General features: G+C 37.2%; 1 protein-coding gene across 3 annotated transcripts in view; it reads right to left on the bottom strand.

Annotated features, from left to right (window-relative positions):
- Positions 1 to 1,323: 1,323 nt before the first annotated feature.
- Positions 1,324 to 25,278, bottom strand: part of HERC2 (HECT and RLD domain containing E3 ubiquitin protein ligase 2) — a 102,480-nt gene continuing 78,525 nt past the window's right edge. For all 3 annotated transcript variants that reach the window (XM_059493267.1, XM_059493266.1, XM_059493268.1), the window contains exons 71-93: positions 25,150 to 25,257; positions 23,933 to 24,064; positions 23,253 to 23,411; positions 23,042 to 23,160; positions 22,535 to 22,660; positions 21,427 to 21,582; positions 21,164 to 21,279; positions 20,847 to 21,045; positions 19,457 to 19,671; positions 19,013 to 19,190; positions 18,023 to 18,184; positions 16,802 to 16,893; positions 15,797 to 15,936; positions 14,615 to 14,802; positions 13,749 to 13,946; positions 11,990 to 12,073; positions 7,776 to 7,917; positions 6,817 to 7,011; positions 6,607 to 6,719; positions 5,550 to 5,740; positions 3,720 to 3,825; positions 2,966 to 3,178; positions 1,324 to 2,326 (exon numbers count right to left, since the gene is read on the bottom strand). In XM_059493267.1, coding sequence (XP_059349250.1) covers positions 2,054 to 2,326; positions 2,966 to 3,178; positions 3,720 to 3,825; positions 5,550 to 5,740; positions 6,607 to 6,719; positions 6,817 to 7,011; positions 7,776 to 7,917; positions 11,990 to 12,073; positions 13,749 to 13,946; positions 14,615 to 14,802; positions 15,797 to 15,936; positions 16,802 to 16,893; positions 18,023 to 18,184; positions 19,013 to 19,190; positions 19,457 to 19,671; positions 20,847 to 21,045; positions 21,164 to 21,279; positions 21,427 to 21,582; positions 22,535 to 22,660; positions 23,042 to 23,160; positions 23,253 to 23,411; positions 23,933 to 24,064; positions 25,150 to 25,257 — 3,605 coding nt within the window. In that variant the 3' untranslated portion in view covers positions 1,324 to 2,053. The remainder of the gene's footprint in view (positions 2,327 to 2,965; positions 3,179 to 3,719; positions 3,826 to 5,549; positions 5,741 to 6,606; positions 6,720 to 6,816; positions 7,012 to 7,775; positions 7,918 to 11,989; positions 12,074 to 13,748; positions 13,947 to 14,614; positions 14,803 to 15,796; positions 15,937 to 16,801; positions 16,894 to 18,022; positions 18,185 to 19,012; positions 19,191 to 19,456; positions 19,672 to 20,846; positions 21,046 to 21,163; positions 21,280 to 21,426; positions 21,583 to 22,534; positions 22,661 to 23,041; positions 23,161 to 23,252; positions 23,412 to 23,932; positions 24,065 to 25,149; positions 25,258 to 25,278) is intronic.

The following is a 25,278-nucleotide window of genomic DNA, read 5'->3' as shown; positions in this document are numbered from 1 at the left end:
AGATTCCTTTCCTTAAGCATGCTTCCTTTTTGCTTTTCTTGGATAGAAAACCCTGACATTGTTTTTCTTTTCCTACAGCAAGCTATAAACTCCATGTTACAGTAGTCCATTTGCTTCTGAAACGGGGCTTGAAATTCAAGAATGGCAATTGAACTTGGTCAAAGATCTTGTACTGAGATTTGGGCATGACTCATTCATCCCCTCTCCTGAAAAGCTGGCTATAGAATCTCTTTGATTGGGCTGGATGCCTACAGGGCTCTGGTTTTAGCCTGATGAGGGGCAGCAGACAACCACATGAGCACTTCTGTACTACTTCTTCACTCCTCACCCTCAGAAGAAATTAAATTCAGCAGCTAAGATAAAAGAGATTTAAGATTTTTGAGTTTTGCATCTTAGAGACTCAAAAAGACAGAGCATTTTTCAGCAGCAGACAGAGAAAATTTGGAGGACCAAGCACAGGCCTGAGTTCTGGAACCTCTGATGATACAGAAGATCAGGAAAGGGGCATTTATTGCACAAGATCTTTAGCATTAAACAGAGGACTCTAAAGGTAACATATTTCAAACCACTGACATCTGACTACCAGTAGTTTCACCACTATAATGAAATACCAAGTCTGTCTTATGAAAACTTAGTTCATGATCACAGTTAATATTTAATCTAGCTGGAACAGAAGTCAAATGCACTCACTAAAAAATAATGAATCCGCTCATAATTGTAAAATGTTAAATACTCACATATACCTATCCTAATAATTACAGAAGCAATGGTATGACATCACCTACTAATAGATTTTAAAGTAAAATATTAGTGCTTTGGCACATTAATCTTCTTCCATTTTGAAAAACTAGTGCATAAACTGTGTGGTCAGGAATGGGCCATGATCTGTGTGTCCTGTTCCAAGGTGTCATGACCAGGCGTCATAAGGGTAACTAAATTTTCTCAGTGGTAAGATGTTACATGAGTATCATCAGACTCTTCTCCTCATGTTCAGGTACTTCATGACACCTCTCCCTTACACTTCCTCAATTTTCTTCCCCTAGTATCCAAGAATTCACCATTCACCATCCAGTAATTCACCGTTACTGACAACAGCATCCTTGGGAACAACTGCATAAACAAGGTGTACCTAATCACTACAATGATGATGGTATCTAGACTTGCTCAAGTTTACTGTAGCTCACAAAATCTCTCTGGCAATGCACCTACTATTGGTGGAGCAGTTTGGTCAAAGGCTGTGCATTGCAGAAACATTTCTTAGCAGAGCTGTTTCAATGTTCATCCCATGTCCGAGCTGCATTACCACAAAAAAACACATCCTGGTTCTTAATGTGGCAGAACTTTTATTTAGAGGGAAATTATAACTTTTGCATTTACATGGCACCAATTATATACAGTACACTTTCCATGATAAGAATTATGATGCTGTTCACAGAAAGGTATCAAATTTGAGATAAATAATGCATAAGCTAAAATATACAAACCAGGGGTGGAGGTGAAACTATTGGCCATTTTTAATTATCTATAGAAGAATTTCAAGGAATAATGTTTGTTCAATGTTCAAAAACTTTTAACAAACTTCTAGTAAAGTTAATTGAAATATTTATAATACTATTCCGTTGTTGCACAGTATTTCCAATATACAATCAAGAAGATGCACAGAACACAACACTTAATATGAAAAAACCTATTGCACCCACAATTTAAAGGTTTCACTGCCTTTTGGACGCTGCACTACCATATTTATATAAACATTTACAACACTTCAGTAAACACAAAGGTTCTAAATGTAGTGCAGCATTATGGGGGGCCATTTTCAGCTCTTAAAATAAATGTTAAATGCCCATATACTGTGCCATTTATTTTAAGCTGATGGATTAAGCTGTAATCCTTAAGTCCTACTGTGAGTAGCAAACACACTTTCCCCACGCTCAGAAGATTACCATCCCTCTGACTGTATAGTCTCTATTCTGAAACATAAACTGTCCTTGGCTTCATTATAATTTTGGCATTTTGCCTCAGTGTTTTTAACAACTATTCCTTATCCTACTTTTCAATGGCCTGTTAAGTAGTCCTGTGTAGAATCTGAAGCAAAAGAATCTGCATCCTCATTATCAGAGTCGTCGCTGCTGTCGTCGGCCGCCGGCTCCCCCGTCAGCGCAATGCGGGCGTAGTCATCCGTGTCGATGGACTTGCAGAAGTGGATGGCATACTTGAGCTTCTCCTCCAGCACCTGCTTACAGGAATACCTGGGCAGCTTCAGCAGAAAGAAGCATGTGTATGACTCAGGAAGGAAGTGGTCTGGAGGATTGTACTTATCCAATACCTGTTAACAAAAAAAAAAAAGAAAAAAAAAGCACTGTATTTTTGATTTTTGTTCACAGTCCAAAACACAAATAAGTATTGAAATAATAACTGCGATTGTTTTTTAGCACCTTGTGGTATTTTTTGATTCTGATGCTGAAGTTTCTTAAAAAAACCATGAAGATGCCAAATCCATTTTCCCTCCACCAAATCAATAAATAAACCCAGACATTTATGAGCTGCTTTGATTATGAATACGGGGTTGAGAGCAATCTAAAAAAGATCCTAATACTTCAGACAGTATCAAAAAGTGATTTGAAGATTGTGTGGTCTTAATTTAGCTGAAATTATTAACTGAACTGAATGAAATGCTAAATAAATGCCAGGAAAAACAGCTGCCTGACAGTGGAAAATGATCAAAATTCACAGAAACAAACAGCTGGAAAATTAAAGGAATATCCACTTGTCCAAGTCAAGAGAGAAGAAATAGTTCTATACATTATATAACTATCACAGACATCATTCAACTGTTGCACTGTTAAATCTACAATGTAAAGCTGCAGAACAGTTTAATGAAATCAGGCCTTTGTTATGCCACGCTGCTACTTCTCCACTACTAGCTTTTTAACTTCCCCATCCTACACAACAATACCTGAATTACCTGAATAACAAAGTCCCTCCCCCTGAAGTCTGCAATAGTCCTGGGCAGCCTCGTTCTGCCCCACACAAAACGCAGGAAGAGCGATCGCTCCGTGTTGGAGAAGGACTCCATCACTTCCCAGAACCACTGTATCAGGGAAGCTGTTGGTTCAATGCCTTTGTAAGTTGCTACAGATTTCAGGAGATGAAGTGGGATATCTGGGCTTCCACATACCTGAAAAATAAAACACAGTGATAGGCTAAAGAAGTCTGATCAAATAAATTACAGCTGATTTGTTCCCTGCCTTCCTTTAAAATATTTAATCAGCTTTTACACTGACAAACCTAGCATTCAGATCTTTGAGATGCCATGCATAGTCTCCTAGTACAAAAATAGTAAATATACATCTTCCCATCAGGCAACAGTAATGAACATTTTTCATACTCCTGAACTTAAAACAAGTATCTCCAATTTACTTTCTAGATCACTGGAATGAGACGACTGGCATGCGAGGTTTTTTTGGTTTTGCTTGTTTGTTTCTTCCTGTAATAATTATAATGAATTATTACATCACTGCTCAGCTATGTCAAAATAATTTTACTAGCACCAAGAGGGCAATTAAACATTTTCTGGTTCTTCCCTTGAACTGATGTTTTCAACCACACAGCAATCATTGTAAACAGCATGAAATGTGGGGTTTGTATTAGTAAAGCAAATGAATGAATAATATCACTCCAAGTTGATCTGTCAGAAGTAACAAAGCAGAAATTGATACCATAGTTTCCAGTTCATAGCCTGTAAAGAGTGAAAGTAGAGGAACTGGAACAACACGGGCCATCCCCTCACGAACTGCTGCAACTTGCTCATCAAACTCATGAAGCCTGTAAAAAAACATTTTCAGAGTTTCTGTGAATGTCATTTCTAGCAATTATTTATAGCAATTACTTTACTGTCTTATCAAAGCAACTTAAACCATTCTCCTCAAATATCCAGCTATGTACCAAAGAACATTAACATTTTTTACACAATACTTGATTTACTACACCAATTCCTATTGCACAGCAAGCTCAATATGGAGGAGAGATCTCCCAATGTTTTAGATATTTTATTTCCAGCATTATTCATGTGCTATACTTGGCAAAAACAAAACAATATCCCATTTGGAACAATATACTCTTGGAAAAAAGAGCGCCTGTATCTTGAAATTCTAACTTCAAACATTCTCGGCACTAGACAGATCTTACAGTATAAAAACAAAAAAGGGTCTGAACTAAAATAGCATGTCTGAGGGGACAGTAGGTTTTTTTATTTCAAGACAGACACAGATAAGTAACAGATTTTGCTACTTCTGATGCCACACATGATTTGTGTTTGGCTTTTTTCTTACCCAGTCAAATAATTTCTGAGATGTTTTACAGAGCCCTCCAGAGCAGAGACATCTCTTACAAGTGCTGTCCTCAGGCTATTCATCATCAAAATAAACAAAGATGTCGGGACAAGTTTGATCTTTTGCGTCCACTTTTCAACATGGATTCTATTCAGGAGCTAGTTTTCCCTCTCAAGAGATTCATATAATTAAAAAAACTTGATACTTAACCTTTCAATGTTTCTCCAAAAGGGCTTTTAACTGTAAAATGCTTTAGAAATGCTTGGGTCCTCTGAGGACAGCCACAACTGGCAAGAGAGCAGACATTTCTTCAAAGAAATATCAGCTCCAAATGAAACCTCTCTCTTTTCTGTTAGAAACTGGTCTAAGAATTTTTCCCACTACTTAAAGTGGGAAAAAAAAGAAAAACTAAGGCTGTGATTTGTAATTGCTGGCAGACACTGTAACTATGAACTAATAAGCAAGCATATAAGACAGTGATGATACAGTCTTGCTCAAGCATTCTCTAAAGAAGAGGAATATGGGGGATTGAATAAAACAAGCCTGAACCAATTTCTTATCCAAATTACCTAAATTTACATATTTCAGTAGGCATTAGGCCCACTGCTTCAGAGACAAGATGCTTATGATTGTTTCTGAGATGCACTCATCTAGATAAGCTACCTGGCCACAGAAGCAACCAAAGGCCAGTCTTCTCAAACACTGAGCACCTCACTGATCTCTGTGGGGCACCCAGGGATGTGCATCAGTGTCCCACCCAAGGAATGAACATTTTGGTTTGTACATTCCAACTTGGAGTAAGAATTCAGCTGATACTGCCCTTGACTGCAGTTGATGATTTGAAAAAGTATGAATGCAGCAGTACTAGATCTAAGCTCTCTCCACAAGGAGCTTACTGATCAAGCCTATTACTTTAGCCCACAGGAAGAATTAGACACCTGGGACATTACTCCACCAATAAAACTGGCTGCCAAAACTGCTTAGTCAGGACAAATCTAGAGGCACATCTGCTCGTTCATTTTGCTTCCAAAAAATCAAGTTTAAGAATCTTCTCCTTGGATAAAATAAGTGAAACCAGAAAATCAACACTGTAATTACATGAAAATATTTATATACTTGTATGTAAAAGGCTAAAGTAGCATTGTTTAAAAGCTGATATATATATTTTAAATAAAATGCATATTCATATCAGTAATTTTAATGATTTATTCAACAAACCTGTAGTTTATTGCCAGCCTCACATATTCTGCTCTGTTATCCAGTGTAATATGGGTGTACTTGGAACTCAACTGAATATCCTGACCACTTGCATTAGGCACAGTGAATGGGAGGCTCATAGCTTCAAATTCTTCTGAAGTAGCTTCATTGTCTCGAATGTACATAAGCCCAGGAATAAAATCTTTATCAACCTTTGAAAGCAAGAAACCCGAGTTAAAGGCAGTTTACTAGCACTATATAACAGCATCTCTTGCATACCAACAGCAGTGCATCATGTGTCACTTACCAAAAGCTTTGACCAGTGTCTGACCACAATTCATTTAACTTGAATTCAAAGCCATAAAATAGCCTAGTACTTTATAAAAAGCTTCATTATGTTGGATGGGGGAGAGTGCACATATTCTAGATGTCAATCTTTTTGGAGGGCATTTGCCAAAAAACTGTATCATACAAGAAAATTTATTTAAAGGCTTAAAAGCATAATCATCTCTCCCAGCACTGGATTTGGTACAAAAGGAATCCCCTCAATGACAAGTAAATGACTCAATGCTTTTATAGGAAATACATTTCTACATGACAGTATTTGAGAAGGAACTTTTCTTCATAATGAAGACCTAAGTCTGATTCCACATTTACCAAGCTCGGTAAGCAGAAACTGAAAGCTTGTGAAATTCAGTATGTGAGCACAAACTAGTAACAGACTGAACTGACTTTCTTGTACTTCAAATCAGTTATTGCATCTGGGTACAACAGACAGTAACAGCTACAGAAAGGTCTACTGGGAAGTAGGAACTGAATCACAAAGATTGTCTAGTCAAACCCATAGGAAGATTTGAGAATGCTCTAGAATTCAAACAGATTATTTAACTACTCTTGAACAACTTAATTTACAGTTTTAATAGTCAGTACAAATCACCCCTCTAAGGTGGCTCAAAATATAAAAGGCCAGTCAAAATACAAGGACATAAAAACCACAGAAACCAATCACTTGAGAAATTCATGCCAGAGTCTGCTTGTCTTCTCTAAGTTATATCCTACCCAGGAACTTTCTTCTCACCTCACTGAGATCAGCAATTGTGAGGTTCATTCCTGCAAGCTGTTTCCACACTGGCTCAGCCAGGTTGAGGCTCAGAGGGCTGCCCGTCCGGATAGCAATGCCCAGAAGTACACCTGTAAGTTTAAACACAGTCCATTGCTTTTGTTAGATTCCCAATATTCTGACTGCACATAAAGCACACAGAATGCCACAAAGTTGCTAAGAAATTACCAAGAAAGCGAAACATGTTCATATGCAGGAGTGACTTGGCAGCAGGATTTAACAGGAAACAATCTCTGTTTGCTCCAGATTCATCTCTTCCATTTGGAGTCACAATTAACAGAGGGGTCAGCCCATTCTGAAGTTCTTCACACATTTCTGCTATTGATTCACTATAACCTCCACCACAATCATCCACAGATTCACCTTGGAGAGGAAAAAAGACTAAAAGTTAAATATTCTTTCAAAAATAACTGAAACAAACTCTATTTCCTCTCTGGGGATAATTGTGTAAACAAAAGTTCAGTAAAAGCTACACTGTTGTATCCGTTCATATGAAAACCCAGAAGTCTGGCTCTGTATTTGATGCTTCCAGTTCACTGCAAAATGTGTCATTTAGATTATATGACATATCACAATGCCAAAAAATACTGTTTTAACAGAGTGTAGAAAATATTTTATGCCATATGCTAATCACAATAAAATAGAACAGAAATAGTATTGCTTTTTCATGAGTAGCAGTTTAAAGTAGGTATGTTTTATTTAGCCCATACACAATAGATAGAATGACTCTTCAATCAAAAGTATTTTTTATTAAAAAGCTCAGAGTGATAGGTGAATTGTAAAAACTACCCTACCAGTAAAACTAGCTAGCCAGGATTATTTGCCAATTCAGACAGCTGAAAAATTAGGTTTATATTTTGCAGAATGTTTGTTGTAAGCAGAAGAGCTGCCCAAGACGCTGAAGAGAATTACAGACACGCTTCCATTAATCTTGAGGGGTTTTATAAAATTTATTTGAAAGGTTTTTTACTTCCCAGCATTTTAAACACCTTCCTCTGCCCACACACAAACACTGTTTTTCTGGACCCCTTTCTTCCTTCTATCAGGTTCTCCAAAAGAGTAAGCCCCAAGAAAACTGTCAAGTTAAGTGCCAAGTAGGAGGGGTGGAGTGTTGAGAATTTTCTTACCAACAAACTTGACTTTCCAAACACGATGAGGAAGCAGAAGGCTATCAGGGCTAAAGGAGCTCATTTTAGCACACATCTGTCCAAAGACTGACTTTGTACCATCAGGTCCAGCCAGTCCTCCTTTACTCCTGGAACGTTTTACCTATTGAGTAAGCACATTATAAAAGCCACTGTAAGACATATTTCAACTGGCATGACTGTGCAGATAAATAAGGAATTTTCAGTTCCCCCAGCCACCAACACCTTATCTTGAATTTCCAAGCATTCTTTGTTCATCTGTCATTAATCAGCACTATATCTGTTCAGCTTTAAAGGAAAATGGAAAAAGACAGAGGGATAGCAAAGATGAAGTCTGATGATAAAGACATCTCTTGTTTCTAAAAAAACAGCTGATTACTTGGCTAATTAGGTTTTTCTGATTTCAGTCCATTTAGTTAATTCATCCTATCTCTACTCTCAGATTCAACTGACAAATCTGGGTAAGTTTTTCACTCACAAGACAGATTAGAGACTGGGTTGTTGGCCAGAAAACTGAATGTGTTATTCTTATATTCATTAATAGTAACAGCTAAATATGCATCTATGATACTTACTAGAAGCCTCTAAAAGAGAGTAAATACTACTAAAAAACATCTGTATATAGATACACAAATAATGTTTTCTTACAGAAAAAGTGTATTTTAATATTTGATGGAGATCCCTAAGATTGGCATGAAAGAAAATTCCCATGGATTTTGCTGCAAGAGATGCACACAAAGAGGGTAAGAATACAAAAATCATTTCACCACTATTGAGAGGAAAGAAATGGAAAGTGAACAGAGAGCTGAAGAAACACAAGGCTTTTTTTTTTCACCATTTGGTGTTCTGCAATTTATCTTTTCAACCTGTTCTGACTGCAAATGGACTCCTACATGCACACAGATCATCAGTATCTGTGAGAAAATTCATTCAGAAATAGCTGAAACTTATCCCACTGTATTTAGTCACACTACAAGCTACAGTGCATCTCAAAATCCAGTTGTTCTCATGCTGTGTATTTCTGACAGCTCCAGATGAAACAACTACCAGATTTCTTTCAGGTTTTAGTGAAAGGCTGACACACCCAGATCCTCCTCATGTGTAAAATGCTCTATCAACAGCTGGTTTAAATTCAATGGATTTCTACGAAACTTGTATTCCCAAGAAGTTTTCAATTGAGAAACTTTTTATTAATCTTAAGCAGCTTGAAAAATACTGGCCATCCCATGAGACACTCTTCAACCCAGAAGAATTCTCTCCCCAGAGCAGAGAGAAATCTAGCACACAAAGCCATGCACTGAGACACTAACAAAAAAGGTTTACAAAAAGATGACAGCTTCTGAGTTGGAATCAGCTAAGGAAGAGGAATATATGTTAAGACAGATCTATGAAGGAAACACAATTCAAAGATGTCACAAAATCACCAGAAGTAGTAGAGAAGTATCACTGTAATAATTTCAAAAGTACACTGTTCTCACTTGTACCCTGAGTTCCATTTTTCTATGCTCAAACTTAAACGCTACAGAATAAATGACAGTATAAAAACATGAAGAGTACAGAAAAGACTATTCTACACAAGGAGATAAAAAAACCTTAGTCTGATCAGTGTACAAAAATTAAGGCTGTCATGAAATGAATGTTCTTTAAAGGGACATTTGATAAGGGAGGAGGCAATAACCAGGAAGGAGGGATGTTATTTAATTTGAAATAACACTCAAAAAGAACAAATCATTAATTTAATCATATGCTGTGCCTACTTTAAGATCAGACCATTTTTATTTATCCTGTTAGTGAGATTCCTATAACCTACATTGCATAAGAAGTCCTTGTAAGGAGGAAGAAACTCAAAGTGGTACTTCATATATCCATACATATCACATTCCTCCCTTCAGAGTGAAGAACATTAAACCATGAGATTCTTTGCCATACTACATTCATGAAAGTAGACATTCTCCTTAATAGCTGACATCTGCATCCTTTTGAGAAGGAAGAAATCCTTTTCCACTGCTGTGCAAAGATGTTTTAACACAGCATTATGAAAGTATCTGCTTAGAGGCCAAAACACACTGTCCAATTGACACTGCATGAACTACAGCACAACTTAAACACTAGGAAAATCTGATCTGAAGTAAGAGGGTGAGTAAGTAAACCTGAGCACTGTAACCCTGTCTAGTCATTTAACTGTTAGTTCACTTCTGGCTTAGTTTTTGACTATCCATATCACACATTTCCAGAAGCACAAAATATCAACACTGCATTTTATGTTACAGAAACACCAGGGTGGCACACAGTTAAGTTACAGTACAGCCACCACATTGTTTCTCACATACCCAGAGCAGAAAAACCACAGAAAACCACCATGTTGCACCATTACAAGGCTCCCAACAGAAAAGAGCCAGGGCCAAGAAGTATGTAAGGTGGATGTGATCTACCCTGAAGGAATCTGGTCCCTGTATCACTGGACCCCAGGAGAAAGGAATGTTGCTTTGTTGGGTTTACACTGCTGTTATGCTCAGTTCTGCTATTTCCAAAGAAACCACTAAACAGCAAGGGACACTGGAGAGTATTGTAAAAGACAAGTCAATACCTGGAAAACAAGTTTAAATTAAAAACTCATCTGGTTTTTTTTACACCAAGGAAGATGAAGAGAACTGACTGCACCATATAATCTATAAACTGCAAGAAGAGTCTTCTGAAAACCAAGGGGTCTTAAAGTCCAACTGCACTTCGACTTACAACTGCAAGGAAGATTTAACACTGACATTTAGCTTTTCTGAGACTACACAAAGCAGCCTTGAACCTTCAATTAAAGGATCAAACAGTTTCAGAATCCACATTTTCATTCTGAGCAAAAGCTAACTCAAGAAATTGTAAGCCATATTTGGTACAGTGTAATCAGGGCACATTATGAATATGACCTTTTTTAGCCTTCACTTGGCTACACTGAGAGAGTTAGTTACAGCAATATTTTATTTCCCCTAGAAGCTATGAAGAAGGGAAGCTGCCAATGCTTTCCTAGGGTTCAAGACAGATTTAAATAATAAACTGAAATGCAAGGGAAAGCCTGTCTCAATTAACAAAGGAGGACACTAGGAAACTATCCCAAAACCTACTCATCACTAGTTTCCTTCTTAAAATACCAGCAATATGTATTGGACTGTCTGAATTCACACACTTATAAAGTAATTTCAAAAATCTCTGCTACGCTCTTCAGCTTCCCAATTCATACAGTTGGACTCAATAAGTAAAGACTCAGCAATTCTAAGGTTCTAATAAACTAGAGCAACACAGTCACAGAACATTAGCACAAGAAATTTAACATGTCCACAGAAAATTGTAAAGAAGTAGAAACAGGGTCCAACCAAAACGGGATATATTTCTGTTCACTAACAAAAAATAACAAGTTTAAATTTTCACATTTTCTCCACTCTAACCTCACAAATGGTAATGGTTTTGCATATTAAGGGAAAAAAAAAAAAAAAGAAAAAAGAACCCACCACAACAGGAAAGAAATGCATGCAGACTCTAAGATCAGGCTGCAGTCCATTTAAATGAAAACAGTGTTTTACTATTCTGTGTTACAGAAGTATCTATGGAAAAAAGGCACATCTGGCCTAAGGCACAACATTACATTTTCTAACATCAATGACAAAGAAAAAAGCCTTTTTGTATCAAAGACTTCTGCAATCAATATGACTACATGTGATGATCACCAAAGGACAAGAGTTTATCATCCTGAATTTTAATTATATTCAAGAGCTTTCTTTCCTTGCCTTTTTTTCCCCTCACCCTTCAGTTTTTTCTCCTTTTTTACCCTTCATTCAGCTGAGCATTAGGAAAGGTAAGAAAAGCATCAGAATCACTACTCTCTTAAACTGTGTAATGTAGTGAGCTCTGAAAAGGCAGTCTTTTATCAAGCATGACATACTTTGCTCCTTAAGAGCTTAAATCATTCACTTAACATTTCAACAAGTGCCACCCTCTCCCCAAACAACTGCAGTATGGATAAAAACATACTGAAAAGAATGTAAGCAGCCTTAAAACTGCAGTCACTTCTTTATTGCTTGATTCTCTGATAAAAATTCCACCCTTTAGCATTCAGATACCAAACAGCTGAAACAGAGAAAGGGCTTTGACCAACACAGCACTGTGGGCTAAACACACAGAGAGTGAATCAGAACTTCAGCTGAAGATACCTGTATCCTGTTGAGCTCCACGACTGGCCCATGCTGACGGTCTCTCACCATGGTAGCTTGCACAACTTTTCTGAAAGCTGCCTCCTAAGAAAAAAAAAAAAAAAAAAAAAACAAAATAGCAAAACTGAAATCAAGCAAGAACCCTGCACATATTCTGCAGATTAACACATAGTTCAACCCAGGAAATAAAAAAGCACCAGAATATGAAGATGCAAGATGCAAGTCAATGATCATATTATTTGTGCTAATCTGTATCACGTCTAAAACAGCAGGGATGCTAAAAAAGTAAAGAAATTCCATCTGTATCACTTTAAACCATGGCTTGAAAGGTTGCACTGCACCCAAATACAATTATAAAGCAACCAATGTATTGCTGAGTACAAGTATAAATTAGTTCATACCAGAAAAATGTAGGTATATAGAGGCTAATTAACATAGAGAACAGCAATAAAAAAAGCCAAATATGAGATCATCTTGCTATGGAAAGCAATAAATAAACAACAAATAATTTTTTTAAAAAGCAAATTCAAGTATCCAAGCATCCCACACTAAATATTTGGATATAACTTTGCAGTCAATTTCAAGCAAGATTAAGATGATTTTGAAGTATTTAGAATCTCTGAAGGTAATCTCGATTTAAATGCCTAGATATGAATATGGCATCACAACCTCTGATGCCTCGTGAATGTTTCTGGTGCATTTATGCCCGATATCCCACTTTTTCTTACATCTGAAGCATTTCTGCAGACTTGAAATCAGGTTCAATGTGCCTTCTGCACACACTTATATATAACATTATGTATGTAAGGACTTAGAATTAATAGCATTAACAAATAAAAGTCTCATGAACAGAACAGCAAGAATTTCCTTTCTAGTTTAGGTTTTGATGACTTCCCTTGGTCTGTGAAGTATGTACACAGCCTTGTTGTTCTACTACACAATTTTACTGGAGTCTAGAGAAAGAGACCCTGAGACAACAGATACTAAGTCGTCTAGTTACAGGCCATGTGTCTTATTTAAGGACACAGAACAGCACTGCAGGGGAAAGCTTCATCAATTCTCTTCTCAAACATATCTCTCAGCAATTCTCTCTGTATAATGTTTTCTTTTTCAGTTAGATGAATTATTGTGACAGTGAAAAAATTCAGACCCAAACCTCATGACTACACTGAAGGCAAACCAGGTTTTTATGGCTTATCCTGTCTGAAGTTCTGAATGAGTGTTGTGGCTTTGAAGCATTTTAGCAGTTATCTACATTTTCTCACGACTGACTTGACTTAACTACTAAAAACTCCTTTCACTACCACTTGGAATTGAACTCCTAAGTATTCTATTTTCACCTTTAGCTCAATCTAAAACAAGTTTGTGTCTGCACAGAGCTTTGGTTTAACTAGTATATCACCTGAACTTGATAACTGAAATACAAACAGGTGTGAATTGATCATTGTCTACTATCTTACATTTTTTTCCAGGATATCACCCACTTAATACTCAAGAAGAATTCAGCTATACTACCAACTGAAGATTTACAGTGTAAAGCTATTTTCAAGATCAACACACAAAAGCACCATGATGAAGAACTGAGAAAAACACCGAAGAACGAACACAAATAAAGAAGTTTGCATCGCCAGATTGCAAATATCTGATACACAACTTACAGAACAAATTGAGCTATACAGCTCTTTTTTCTCCAGAAACAGCTTAAACAGCACTTCTCTGTTATAGTTACAAACCTCTCCCTTAGAGTTTGACACAATACCTTTCCCTGTGATATCAGTATTCCCCGTAATGTGTCAAACCCAACTGAGGGTCCTTGACCAGTCTCATCAAGTCTTCCTTCAAGATCAAACATTGGAATGCAAGGACAGAAGAGTTCTGAAATGTGATGCAGGAGCAGAAGCCTGTTTCTTAAGGAAATGATGGGAATTTCCTGCAGATGATTGTACTCCATAGGAACCTATGATAAGGCAATGATATCCAAATGTTAATTACAATTATTATACACTTTACTGTATTCAACAGAACAACAATCTTTAGATTTGTAGGTAAATTTGTATTAGAAATTCACATATTTGCTTATTCACACTGTTAAAACTTCATACATGGAGTTCAGTTGTTTATATAAAAGATACTAATAGTATCCATCTAAACCGAACCAATTATTTTATATATATGATGGCTAGAATACAAGTGGTGTTCCATATCTTAAAATTTCTCCATAAACAAATACATTTTACATCCTGTCATCAGTACTTCCAGGCATAGCTGAAATGCAGAATATTCAAAAAACAAGTCTTCTCAATATAAAGCAAGCAACAAAGAACTCCCTTGGAAGGCATAACATTTTCATAGCTGCAAGGCAGAACTAAATTCCTGCCAATTTTAAAACTGAGTTACTGTTCCACATTTGGATTAAAAACTGAATGAAGAGGCCTTTTCAGCTTAGAAAAATGGAATCCTTTGGAAATACAGAAGTAAAACAAAGTAACTGGCTCAAACCTGAAGTCAAACTAAAGCACACTGAGCTTATACAAGGATTTGGAAAGGAAGTACATTTACTGAAAGGTCAGCAATGAGCACACTAAGTATGCTTAACATCTGAATTCAATAAGCCAAAACCATTACCTGTGTAGGCAGCTTGCCAGCATTAGCAGGTTTACTGGTTGACCAAGCCAAAGTATGTGCTGAGCCACAGGCTACTCTGTTGATCTTTTTACCCTGAAGTGCAGCAACCAGGCGTGGTCTTTGGATGGCATTAGTTGTTCCATCTCCAAGCTGCCCTTCATCATTATCTCCCCATGTATACACTTCCCCTAAACCAATACAGATAATTTATTATCCAGAGGCTAATATACAACCTTTTATCAATTATTTGACCAGATAAGGCCTTGGGCTGTAAACAAGATTTCTGTGGCTGATGGCCATCCTGAAATCCACTATCTAGTGCAAGTAAATCTTGATTGACACAGTCAGATCCACAGTCTCTACAGAGCAGCTGCATAAGATGCATTTCTTTCCTCATAGTTTGTATAACAAAGGTTCTGGTCCAGAATAGGAGGAGATGGTAGAGCACTATACTCTGGAACAGAACATCAGGAACAGCCTCTATTTGACAGTTTCATAGCAAAATCAAAGCCAATATTAAAAAAAGGCTTAATAATTTATGAAAGACAAAAATCCTATAAAAAGCTCCATTACAAGACAAGATACTAAAATAGGTGCTTACTGTTGCAAGATAATTGGGAAACTTTAAAAGTAACAACCTCATTCCTGGGCATTTATTTTCTGCAGCTATATTCATTACTCACATTCATTTTCAGCTTGTATATTTCACTAGCACCTATAAAACACTCAGTTATTGCGCAGAGTTGTTAATTGTGGGAGCAAATCTCCTACAAAGAAGATTCACAAACTAAACCTGCTATACAAGAACCAATGTTGTTTGTGCAGTGCTTCATTTGGTACTTTAAACACTTCAACAAACCCACAGGACCCAAAAAAAGGCCAAGTCCATTCAATGCTACTGCTTGACCATTCTGTAATCACCTTCAGAGCTCTCTATTTTTCTTTGATCAGTGCTTATGCAACTTGAATTCTTTAATTTCCACTAATTTAGTTTTATGTGATCACTTTAATGTCATGCTTGCTGCTCAAGAAATATGCAGCATCTGCAAATACAAAATATGTCCATGCACACAGAATCAGCATTTTTAGCAAGGACAGCCTACCAAGAGTTGACTAAAAGACAAAGTTTTATTTTTTTCAAATTCAGTGCTAAGAACTAAGTAAATGATTGGATTTTTATACCATCTTCAGTGCAGCAAACACAGTGCAAAGACCCCGTAGCAATTGCAATGACTTTCTTTCCTTGCAGTCCCTGCACTTGGCGTGGTCTTCTAACGTGGTCATCAGATCCATGGCCTAAGCGATGGTAATCTCCCTTGCCCCTGCACAGAGAATTAAACATTTAAAAACTGAGTTTTAACTGTGGAAAAAAAGTAATGACAGGCTATGTCTGACATTTGACCTTTAGATGTACTTATTAAGTCCAATACCAAAATATTCTCCAAACATTCCACATGAATCATCTCTACTTTGTATGGATGCAATTCTGCTGACTCAGTACAGATTCTTATAGCTCCAATACAATGTTTCTACTTAATCTGGGTAGTTCTAGTTCCTTTTATCACTTTCCCAGGGGGTGGTCTTTATTTTTAACTCTTAAAGGAGTCAAGTATTAGAAGCATTTATCTGCAAAAACAGTGTATTTACTATCTCAGAGACTGGAACTTCATACAGTTTAAGGATACCTAAATGTCATACAAACAAGGTAGCTGAGGGAAGTTGGGAAGGTATTTTGCTAAGTCTTTTTAAACATTTCAGTCTAGCAGTTTAAACTACAAAATTTGGAATGGTATAAGGATGATTAAAACAATGATTTCTAAAATCAAATTCTCAAACTACAGCCACAAGCTAGACCCAGTTTTGATAATACATGAGAACACTATTTATGTTACTACTTTCTGCCATGCATGACACTTCATGCTTATCCTACAGACCTCCTTGCATCTTGCAGTGGTCAGTGTCTGGATTGACAACCCTGTGCTTACGTTTCCAAGAAAAAATACCTGGATTTTTCATTCATGGCAGTAGAAAATGTTTCCCAGAGTGGGAAAATTTATTACTAATCAAGACTCAGGAACTCAATTTTTGAAAGAGAAGATCAAAACAGTGAAGGAAGTGTAATGCTTATATCTGTTAGAGATGAGGTGACTTCTAACACTGTCAAAATAACAAATATAGAACACTCACCATGTATACACAGCTCCAGATTTGGTAAGGGCCACAGAAAATTGTGATCCACACTCTACTTTAACCACTCCAAGACCTGTAAGTGAATCAATCTAGAAAAACAATATCAAAGTAAAATTAAATTAGTTTATTGAGGAGACTGTAGACTCAACTGCCTTAAGTAAAATATAACAACCTACTGTATGTCTATATGTATATTTACAAATTAAAATGTTTATGTAGATGATTTAGAAGAATTCCACTCCTGTCATCTTTCTATAATTTACTGAAAAGAAGCTCAAATTTCACAAACTGTTGAAAATCAGCTCTAGAATGTTTTGCCCACAGTTACTCTGCTATCATCCACAGCAGAAATGACAAGGTTTTGTCTACTAACACTCAATCATCCTTAGCTTGTAAGACATGGGTGTGATTCTGCTGACATAATAAAAATATTTCCATCTCCAGCAGACCCTTCCTATTTATTCTGTGTAGGACCTTATGCTGCTTTACCATCGGTCCTACAGGACTGACTGATGAAACATAAACAAGCTATTTTTACTTTGTTACACCATGCTGGAAATATTTGGAAACAGAATGGGGATACCTGTATCCAAGTAATTAAGTGTGATTATCTATTTAGGAGCTAAAATCCGCTGTGCACAGGTACACACAGTGACAGACACATTTCTCAAACACAAGCAACATTCACCTTCATAACAAATGCTTTTTGTTATGAAGGTGAATGTTGCTTATGTTTAAGAAAATTCAGTGGCTATGGGGATTTCATCCATAAGATGTGAAGAAATTCTAAGTCAACCATGCATTCACAGAAAGTGTTCAATATAAAACAACATTATTTTTCAATGAATTTATACCCCTTTCTGGACTGACCTTATGACTACTGTAAATTTATTAACACAAGGAAACATGAAGATTTCTTGACAAAACCTAATGTTTTGACTGGAACCAAAATTAAAATTAGCAGTTTTTACACCAACAATGCTTTCCAAAGTGCAACTTGGCAGTCCATTAAAGTGCAACTTTAACAGTCAGCACAAAGCTCACAAAGCTTAAAGTCCAGTTACTATAGTCTACATATAGTCTACTATATTCTTAACCACCAGAAGAATCCTGATGTTCCAGGATGGATGAAAGTTGGCACATATTGACAAATCTGTCTTCAGCATTCTCCGCCAACACCATAGCTTCTAAAGTGATGAGAAAATTACACAGAAATACCTTCATGGGTACTTTACAGCCATCACTGCCTCCTCTCCCAAGTTTTCCATAATCTCCATCACCCCAGGACCAGACTGTATCATCATCAGTGAGGCACAGTGTCTGTGCATCTCCACTGCCACAGGCTATATCAATCACACGGTAACCCTGGAGAGCTTCCACCTGGAACGACATCACCCAGTTTTGTTTACCTTAAAATACTCAGTTATTTAGTTTCACAAAAGATCACAAACTCAGCTTAGAGAGGTGATGACTGGAACTACAAGTTTGAAACAGCACAGGAACAAGGAAATAAAGGCAACTCTAAGAGCTTTGCTCTTTTCAAACAGCAAAATGAAAACTAACTATGTATTTTAAATACAGGATTTATTGTCTTTTAATTGGTGAACTAGTTGAATATTTTACCTCAGTGTCAGGGAGAACAATACAAAACACCTAAGGTTATTAAAGACTACATTCTGTTGAAATAATTTCAGGCACTCTGGGCTTGTACTGAATACGGTATGTGAAAAAAAAATCTTAATTTCAAGTAATCTTTTACTAGTTTACAATTTTTGGGCACTTGCATGATAATTTGAATTTAGTCGACATCTTTTGAGATGATGCCACCTAGTGATGAAGTATGGGATCTGGAATCACAAAGTAAAAGGTCGGTGACCCACACACATCACTCCTACCACACATCCTTCCTATCCTTGCCACTACTTGAAACAGATTCCAAATGGCACAATCCATCATTCAAAGCAGCATGAAACTTCACATATTTCTTTAAATCTTTAAAATAAATTCCTTGTAAGCTGTTTGGCGACCACAAGCAAAGTTTTGCAGCTCCTCTTTCATTTTATCCTTTCAATCACAGCAGCTTGTTCATTTCTTAAAAACACATGCCACTGTTTTGCCCTTTCATTCTTTGTGCACAGAAATGCAAAAAGTTATAATCAGAAGATATTAACTGGACTGAGACTGCTGAGTGCTCCAAAGGTTTCTTACCAGTTTAGGCTTTAGCTGGTCCTCACTGTCTCCATGGCCAAGGCGTCCATACCGCCCCTTTCCCCACGTGAAAAGGTCTCCTGCAGCTGTAATGCAAGCGCTGTGTGCTCCCCCAGCAGCAATGTCAACCACTTCTATGCCTCTCAGAGACTCAATCACACGAGGGCGATCACAAGGGCTGAAAAGAAAACATCTGTCTGGACAAAACTTCTGAGATAGGCCATTCACATTCACCAGGGTATGGAGAACCCTCTCTTAAAATGAGAATGAGGACACCTAAAATCACTGAGTATCTGCTTTGCTCCAGTTTAATATCCTAAGGATTTATTTTTGACTAGAAAAATTCATTAATATACATCAACTATAAGTATCCATTAATCACTTTTTTAAAGCAAATTTTCAAGTTAATCACTTTTTTAAAGTACATTTTGAAGTGTTACTTGCCTTCGGTTTCCATGACCAAGTTTGCCATCCTCTGCTTCACCCCAGGAATAAACTTCTCCTTCAAAAGACAATGCCAAACAGTGCTTTCCTCCTGAGTTCACTGCAACTTTCTTTATGAACACGTGCTGAATGGATTCCAGTAAAGTTGGAGTAGAAACTGATTCTGTTCCTCCAATTCCAAGTCTACCACCTGCTCCATATCCAGTGGCATACAGCTTTAAAGTAAAGAATAAAGTTTAGTTTTGTTTGTCTCATGCAGAACATTCCCTAGAAATGAACTCTAGAGAAGAATTCTTAATGTATAGGTGTCAGAATGCAGTTCAAGGGAAGTCTAAAAAAAACCAGTTTCTTACAGGCTTCTTATTTTCTCTTTTGGAAAATAAGGAAATAATTTTAAATACTTGACAAAAATATTTGGGAAAACATGGCTACATTCAAGTCAATAATAACTCTCACTGACTTAATGGATTTAGTGTGAAATATTAAAGCTTATTTTGTAAAACTATCAAGGGACCACAGCTTTGCTTGATAGCATTACAAAGTCACCTACTACCTGTAGCTCTCCTTCCAAGCAGCACTATTCTAGTTTTCTTTCTTTCTTCTGTAGAATATACACACCTAAACACAGTTGCTTCTCTCCCTTCCATCTCATAAGTAGTTTTAATTACTGTTTTTTACTCTTTTTGTCTCTCTGAAAATAATTTCTTTCAACAGAATAATGTCAAGAAATGCCACTAATCTGCTCTTTACCCTTCTGTGAATTATTAACAAGGATGATACTGACCCCAAGGAATCATTACAGTAACTCACTAGATGAAAGTAACTGTTACACAAAGCTATAGCCAAAATTCTCTATCATGTCCTTAACAGCTGCCATCTGCATAAAAATGAAAACTTTTCAAATTCATGTACTGATTTTTTTCTCCTACACCTTAGACTAAATTTCTGCACTGAGATTTTTTTTCACACAGTATTTCAGCACCAGGAAATTAGATCCTGCAATATCTAACTTACTTTTAGCCAACTGTGAACAATCTCACATTACACCTCTCCCCTGTTAGAGAGAAATAATCACCCCTGTTTTAGGGAACTCCGTGAGCATGCTGCTTGTACCCAACTTTGTTTGACAAAATCTGATCACATTTTTGAACTGAGAACTCAAATACATTTCTTGTTTCAACTCTTTAATGCAATAGTAACTGTAGTCCTAGAAAATACTGGTGGGGTTGGTACAGTTCCGTTTCTTTAATAATAATAAAACAAAGTTACTACTATCAATAAAAATTAACCCTGTACTGTGCACACTATTTTTCATTTAGCCAAACCCATTCTGAGTGAGGGTGAAATATTTCAAGATAGTCAAATAAGCAATCATTTGTTATATCCTTACTTTCCCATCAGCAGTCACTGCAAACAGAGTCTGTTCGCCACCAATTAATTGCACTGGTCTAAGGGTGGCAAGAGCTTCACATGGAGTTGGGACTTTGACCTTTGCTCCTTCAATTCCACCAAGCTGTCCTCTGTGATTATGACCCCAACCATAAATGGTTCCACTGCCTCCAGCTGAAAGTGTCCAATCATCAGGTCGTCTGCAGGAAATGCAAAACAAAATCTTAAATGAGCTTTTTATAAGTCACAAAACCAGCAGTTTATCATTGTACAACAAAGTATCACAAGACCAAACCAGTAACAGGAGAAAGAAATTACCTATTCATCCACTGGACAAGCTGCTCATCCTGCTCTCTCTTAAAGACATCATGGCACTCATGAAGAACATCCATATTTTCATTATCTGCCATTAATTCTCGGATTTTCTTTGCCACCTGTGAAATATTGTGCATTAAACAACATTATTCATGTTATCAATTACTCCTATCACAGTTGGCATAAAATAACTCAAACTCATTGTATCTTTTTACATGAGACACTTTCACAGGTTCCATTAACCATGTGAAGTATTCCTGCAGTACCTCATCAAGGAACAGGCGAGGTAAGGGTGTCCTTTTATCAAGGGCCACAGCAACCCTGGATGCCATGCAGTATCTCCTGAACCAGGCCCATTTGTGTGTCTCTGCACAGCAAGGGAGTGTGTCCAACTCCAGATCACAAGCAAGAGCCACAAGCACCTACAGACAATTAAAAAATAAACATTTTAGAGAGGGATCAAAAATGCGCAATAAAAATCAGTAAGTGTTTGACATAGATGAACAGCTCATAGGCCAGTAGGGCCTGAAAAGTCTCAAAGACTTCAACAGCCTTAAAGTCACTAAGAACCATCTTCATTACCCTCATGGATGGGGTAACATCAAGTCTAGCCCCACTATCTCATATAGTTAGGTATCTAATTTCCTCTTTCAATCCAAAAATTTTCATAACCTCCTTGTGAAAAACATTCCCAGATTAATTACCTTTTCCTCATCAAACCCCACATGCTTAACATTTTACCTTCCATTTCTAAACTAAGTCTCCTTTCTACAATTCAATGAATTTCCAATTGATTTTCAGTTTGACTCAATTTTAAATCAATGTTCCAGATTAATATTGTGAACAACATATTACTTCCTCCTTCTATAAACTTAAGATTTTCTTTCTGTTTAAATAGGTACACCCTCTTAGTTTCACTTTTATTACAAAGGAGGCTTTTTCACCTTTTGTTCTTCTTGTTCTTCTCTAGAATTCCTCAACTTGTGCATTTTTACTTTGAAGTACAAGGGTCCATTTAAGACATCTTCATTTTTTCCAACCGGATATTAAAAAAACCTTCAGAGTACTAAACTAACTGAATAGAAATATACAACACTCCTATTAGGAAAACTCAAAATCACTAACCAAAAAGTGTGCTTACAAGATGTTTTCCTGAGTTTCTCTGCCTAGCTAAGTAGTCTTTGTTTTTCATTTGTGTATTTGATTTTCCTTTTAGAAGCAGGATTCTGGTTTTGTGTATTTGATCCTCATTTTAGAAGCAGGATTCTGATTTTGTCAGTAAACATGACTGATATAGGACTAAGTGAACTTAGCACATCTCAAAAAAATCCCACAACTATTTTAATGTGTTCTTTACTGATTGTCCTGCATTACCTTAAAGAAAGGGCTGTGGAGCAATTGTTTTCCACCTCTCACAATGGGGTCTTCATAATCAAACTGTCGCTGCAAAGCTTCTGGAAGACCTTTAACCAAAGCAGCTAAAGCACTCCCTGTGAAACTCTAGAGACACCACACAACAGGAAAGTTAAAGTTCATGTATAACAGGAAATACATTATTTACATGACTGTGACAAAACAAAAATAACTTCCCAACCTACAACTAGCTGTGTGAAATACCATTTCCATCCGTTTGATAAAAAAAAAAAAATTATTTCTACCCTTTTTTTGGCAATTCAGAAAGCGCACCTGTTAAGTCTTGGAATTAGCCATTTTTTGCTTTCTAAACTGGAATACTTTTTACACACTTGCAGACCTGTACAAGAAGACTATTAATTTGCTCATTTCCTATATTGCCATGAACACAAAAAATGTTGTACATCCAGGCTAGCACTTGAATCTTAATGTGAAAATGTGGAGAGGAGAGCACTACTGCCTTCTCACCAAAGCTCGTGTTTCTCCCTCATTGTCCCCCAGGATGCGGTTGATGTTAATGGACTGGCCAAACTCCGTGGTGAGCAGCTTCCTCAGCCTCTGCAAGGCCCACATTCTGTGGCCAGCAGCTAAGGGAAAATAAGCACACAAAGAACATAATTATTTAAAACAAATCACCATAACTTCAAAAAAACAGACCTAATTTTAAGACTATACTCACCTAAGGCACTCAGCTGAGCACAAGCTGCAAGGGAAGCGGCCAAGCGAGGAACTATGCTCCTGTTGGAAGCAAAATTTAGGCGGAAATCCAACAAACACGTAACCAAATCCATTGAGGGACATGAAAGAATGCAACGATCTGAGAGAAGGTCTTTAGGGCCTGCAAGAAACAAAAAGGAACAACAGAAAAAAAAGCTGGGTAAGGTTTGTCCTCAGACTGAAATAAGAACAGAACACAGGCAGGACTCAGTTGACCAAACACAGCACTCTAGAGGGCTCATCTGCCTGAGTTATCTATTCTACTTCCCTTTGAAGAGACAGGAATAAAGATGCGCTATCATGACTTAATTTACATAATTTTCAAACCAGATGGATTTTAAAATATAAGGGCATTTCAGATGACTTGTGTCCCAGAGGTATCCTCTCTTCGCTTATGAAGAGGCAAACGAGAGTGGCTATAAAATATTTTTCTCTCTTCTCTATGTACAAGTGCACCTCTCAGGACTTAGTTGAAAATGCTTCCAAAGGATGAATGAAAATGTTTTGTTAGCATAAATGTAAATGAACTATTGAACTTTGGCACGTAAATACCATGCAGTGAGTGCAGTGTAAAAAGGAAACAAAGTAGTAGTAGTAAAATCTGCTCTTGGCCTCCTGCAAATGCTGTATGTGATACCTTACCTGCAGCTGGCATGATAGGATAAACTGTGAATCGCCATCCCCATCCATTCACAGACCCATCACTGATGAACTTCCACTTCAACTCATCCCCAGGAATTCGCAGCTCACTAGACCAATCTGACCACTCACGACCTGTCAGAGCAGGCAAGACAAACATACTCAGCTACACTGTCTGAGCCATACAGAGCCACTCACCAATAGCAACTGGTTAAAAAGTATAAACAGCACACAAAGGCAATAAATAAAAAAAGCTACGTAAAGTACATGAACATAAATGTAAAGATGTTACATTGAGTCTTAAGAAGTTCAAAACCAAGTCTTAAAAGGTTCAGTTAGCACTGCTAGTAGACAGCTGAGTACCACAAGCAGGAGGCAACTATAAGAGCTTACTAAAATCCCTTGTCCTATTTTCAAATTATCTTTCATATTAAAAAAAATATATAATAACCTGTACATTAAATAAAGCTTTACAGCTTCCAACCAGGAACCAACCAGAAATATCTCAGTAATGAAACACCTTCGAGGAAAAATGGGTCAACATGAAAAGCCTACATTATGACTGCACAGGCAATAGCTACTGAGAGCCTTGCACATAATGTAGTGTATGGGCAGGTTCAACACAAAATTCGGTGAGATTAAAAATATTCCTCTAAAATCTACTAGAAATTAGTAGTGCCTAAAAATTAAATCAGAGATATCAAGATTAAAGATGTGAAGAATTCATGTAGTGTCACATGCAAAAGCCAGAGCAGGAAACAGAAAAACCGAGCACCAAGTTATTATTTTGGACATTTGACAGCAGAAGAGCATTTGTCTTGACTGCATGAAAGCTGAAATTTCTTTAAGTACTACCTGAAAAAGGAGAAAGCTAGCAAAATAAATATCCTTTTCCAATTTTTTGATTATACTGAAATTCACACATGTTGGCAGGGGCGCTGAACACTGAATTTTACACTCCATCCACGCTTTGGAAGAACTGGACTACCTAACATGCACTTCCCAGAGATTCTCCATATCCAAAGACACAAGATCGAACTTTGTGTCTACATCCTGCAAGACTTTTTAGTTTAAAAAACACTACCAATTTACACAGGTTTCCTTTCTTTGACTAGTCTATCCCTAACAAGAGGTCAGTTAGCAGCAGGGGCACATTTCATTCAGCATTCAGGAGTGAATCCCACAGGACACTTTGGGAAGGCCTCTCTCTCCATCCCTACCTGATCGGACGGACACGATCCTGTTGACGCCGTCCATTATGGTGAGGGGATCGTGGCGCCGCTCGGTGGAACACTGCCGGTCAAACTCCACCCTCAGCCCCTCAGCACCTGAACAGAACAAAGAGTTCA

The sequence above is a fragment of the Ammospiza nelsoni genome, chromosome 2 (assembly GCF_027579445.1).
Source record: "Ammospiza nelsoni isolate bAmmNel1 chromosome 2, bAmmNel1.pri, whole genome shotgun sequence".
Classification (NCBI taxonomy): Eukaryota; Metazoa; Chordata; class Aves; order Passeriformes; family Passerellidae; genus Ammospiza; species Ammospiza nelsoni.
The sequence above is the reverse complement of the archived record's forward strand: the minus strand, read 5'-3'. Positions and strand labels throughout refer to the sequence as shown.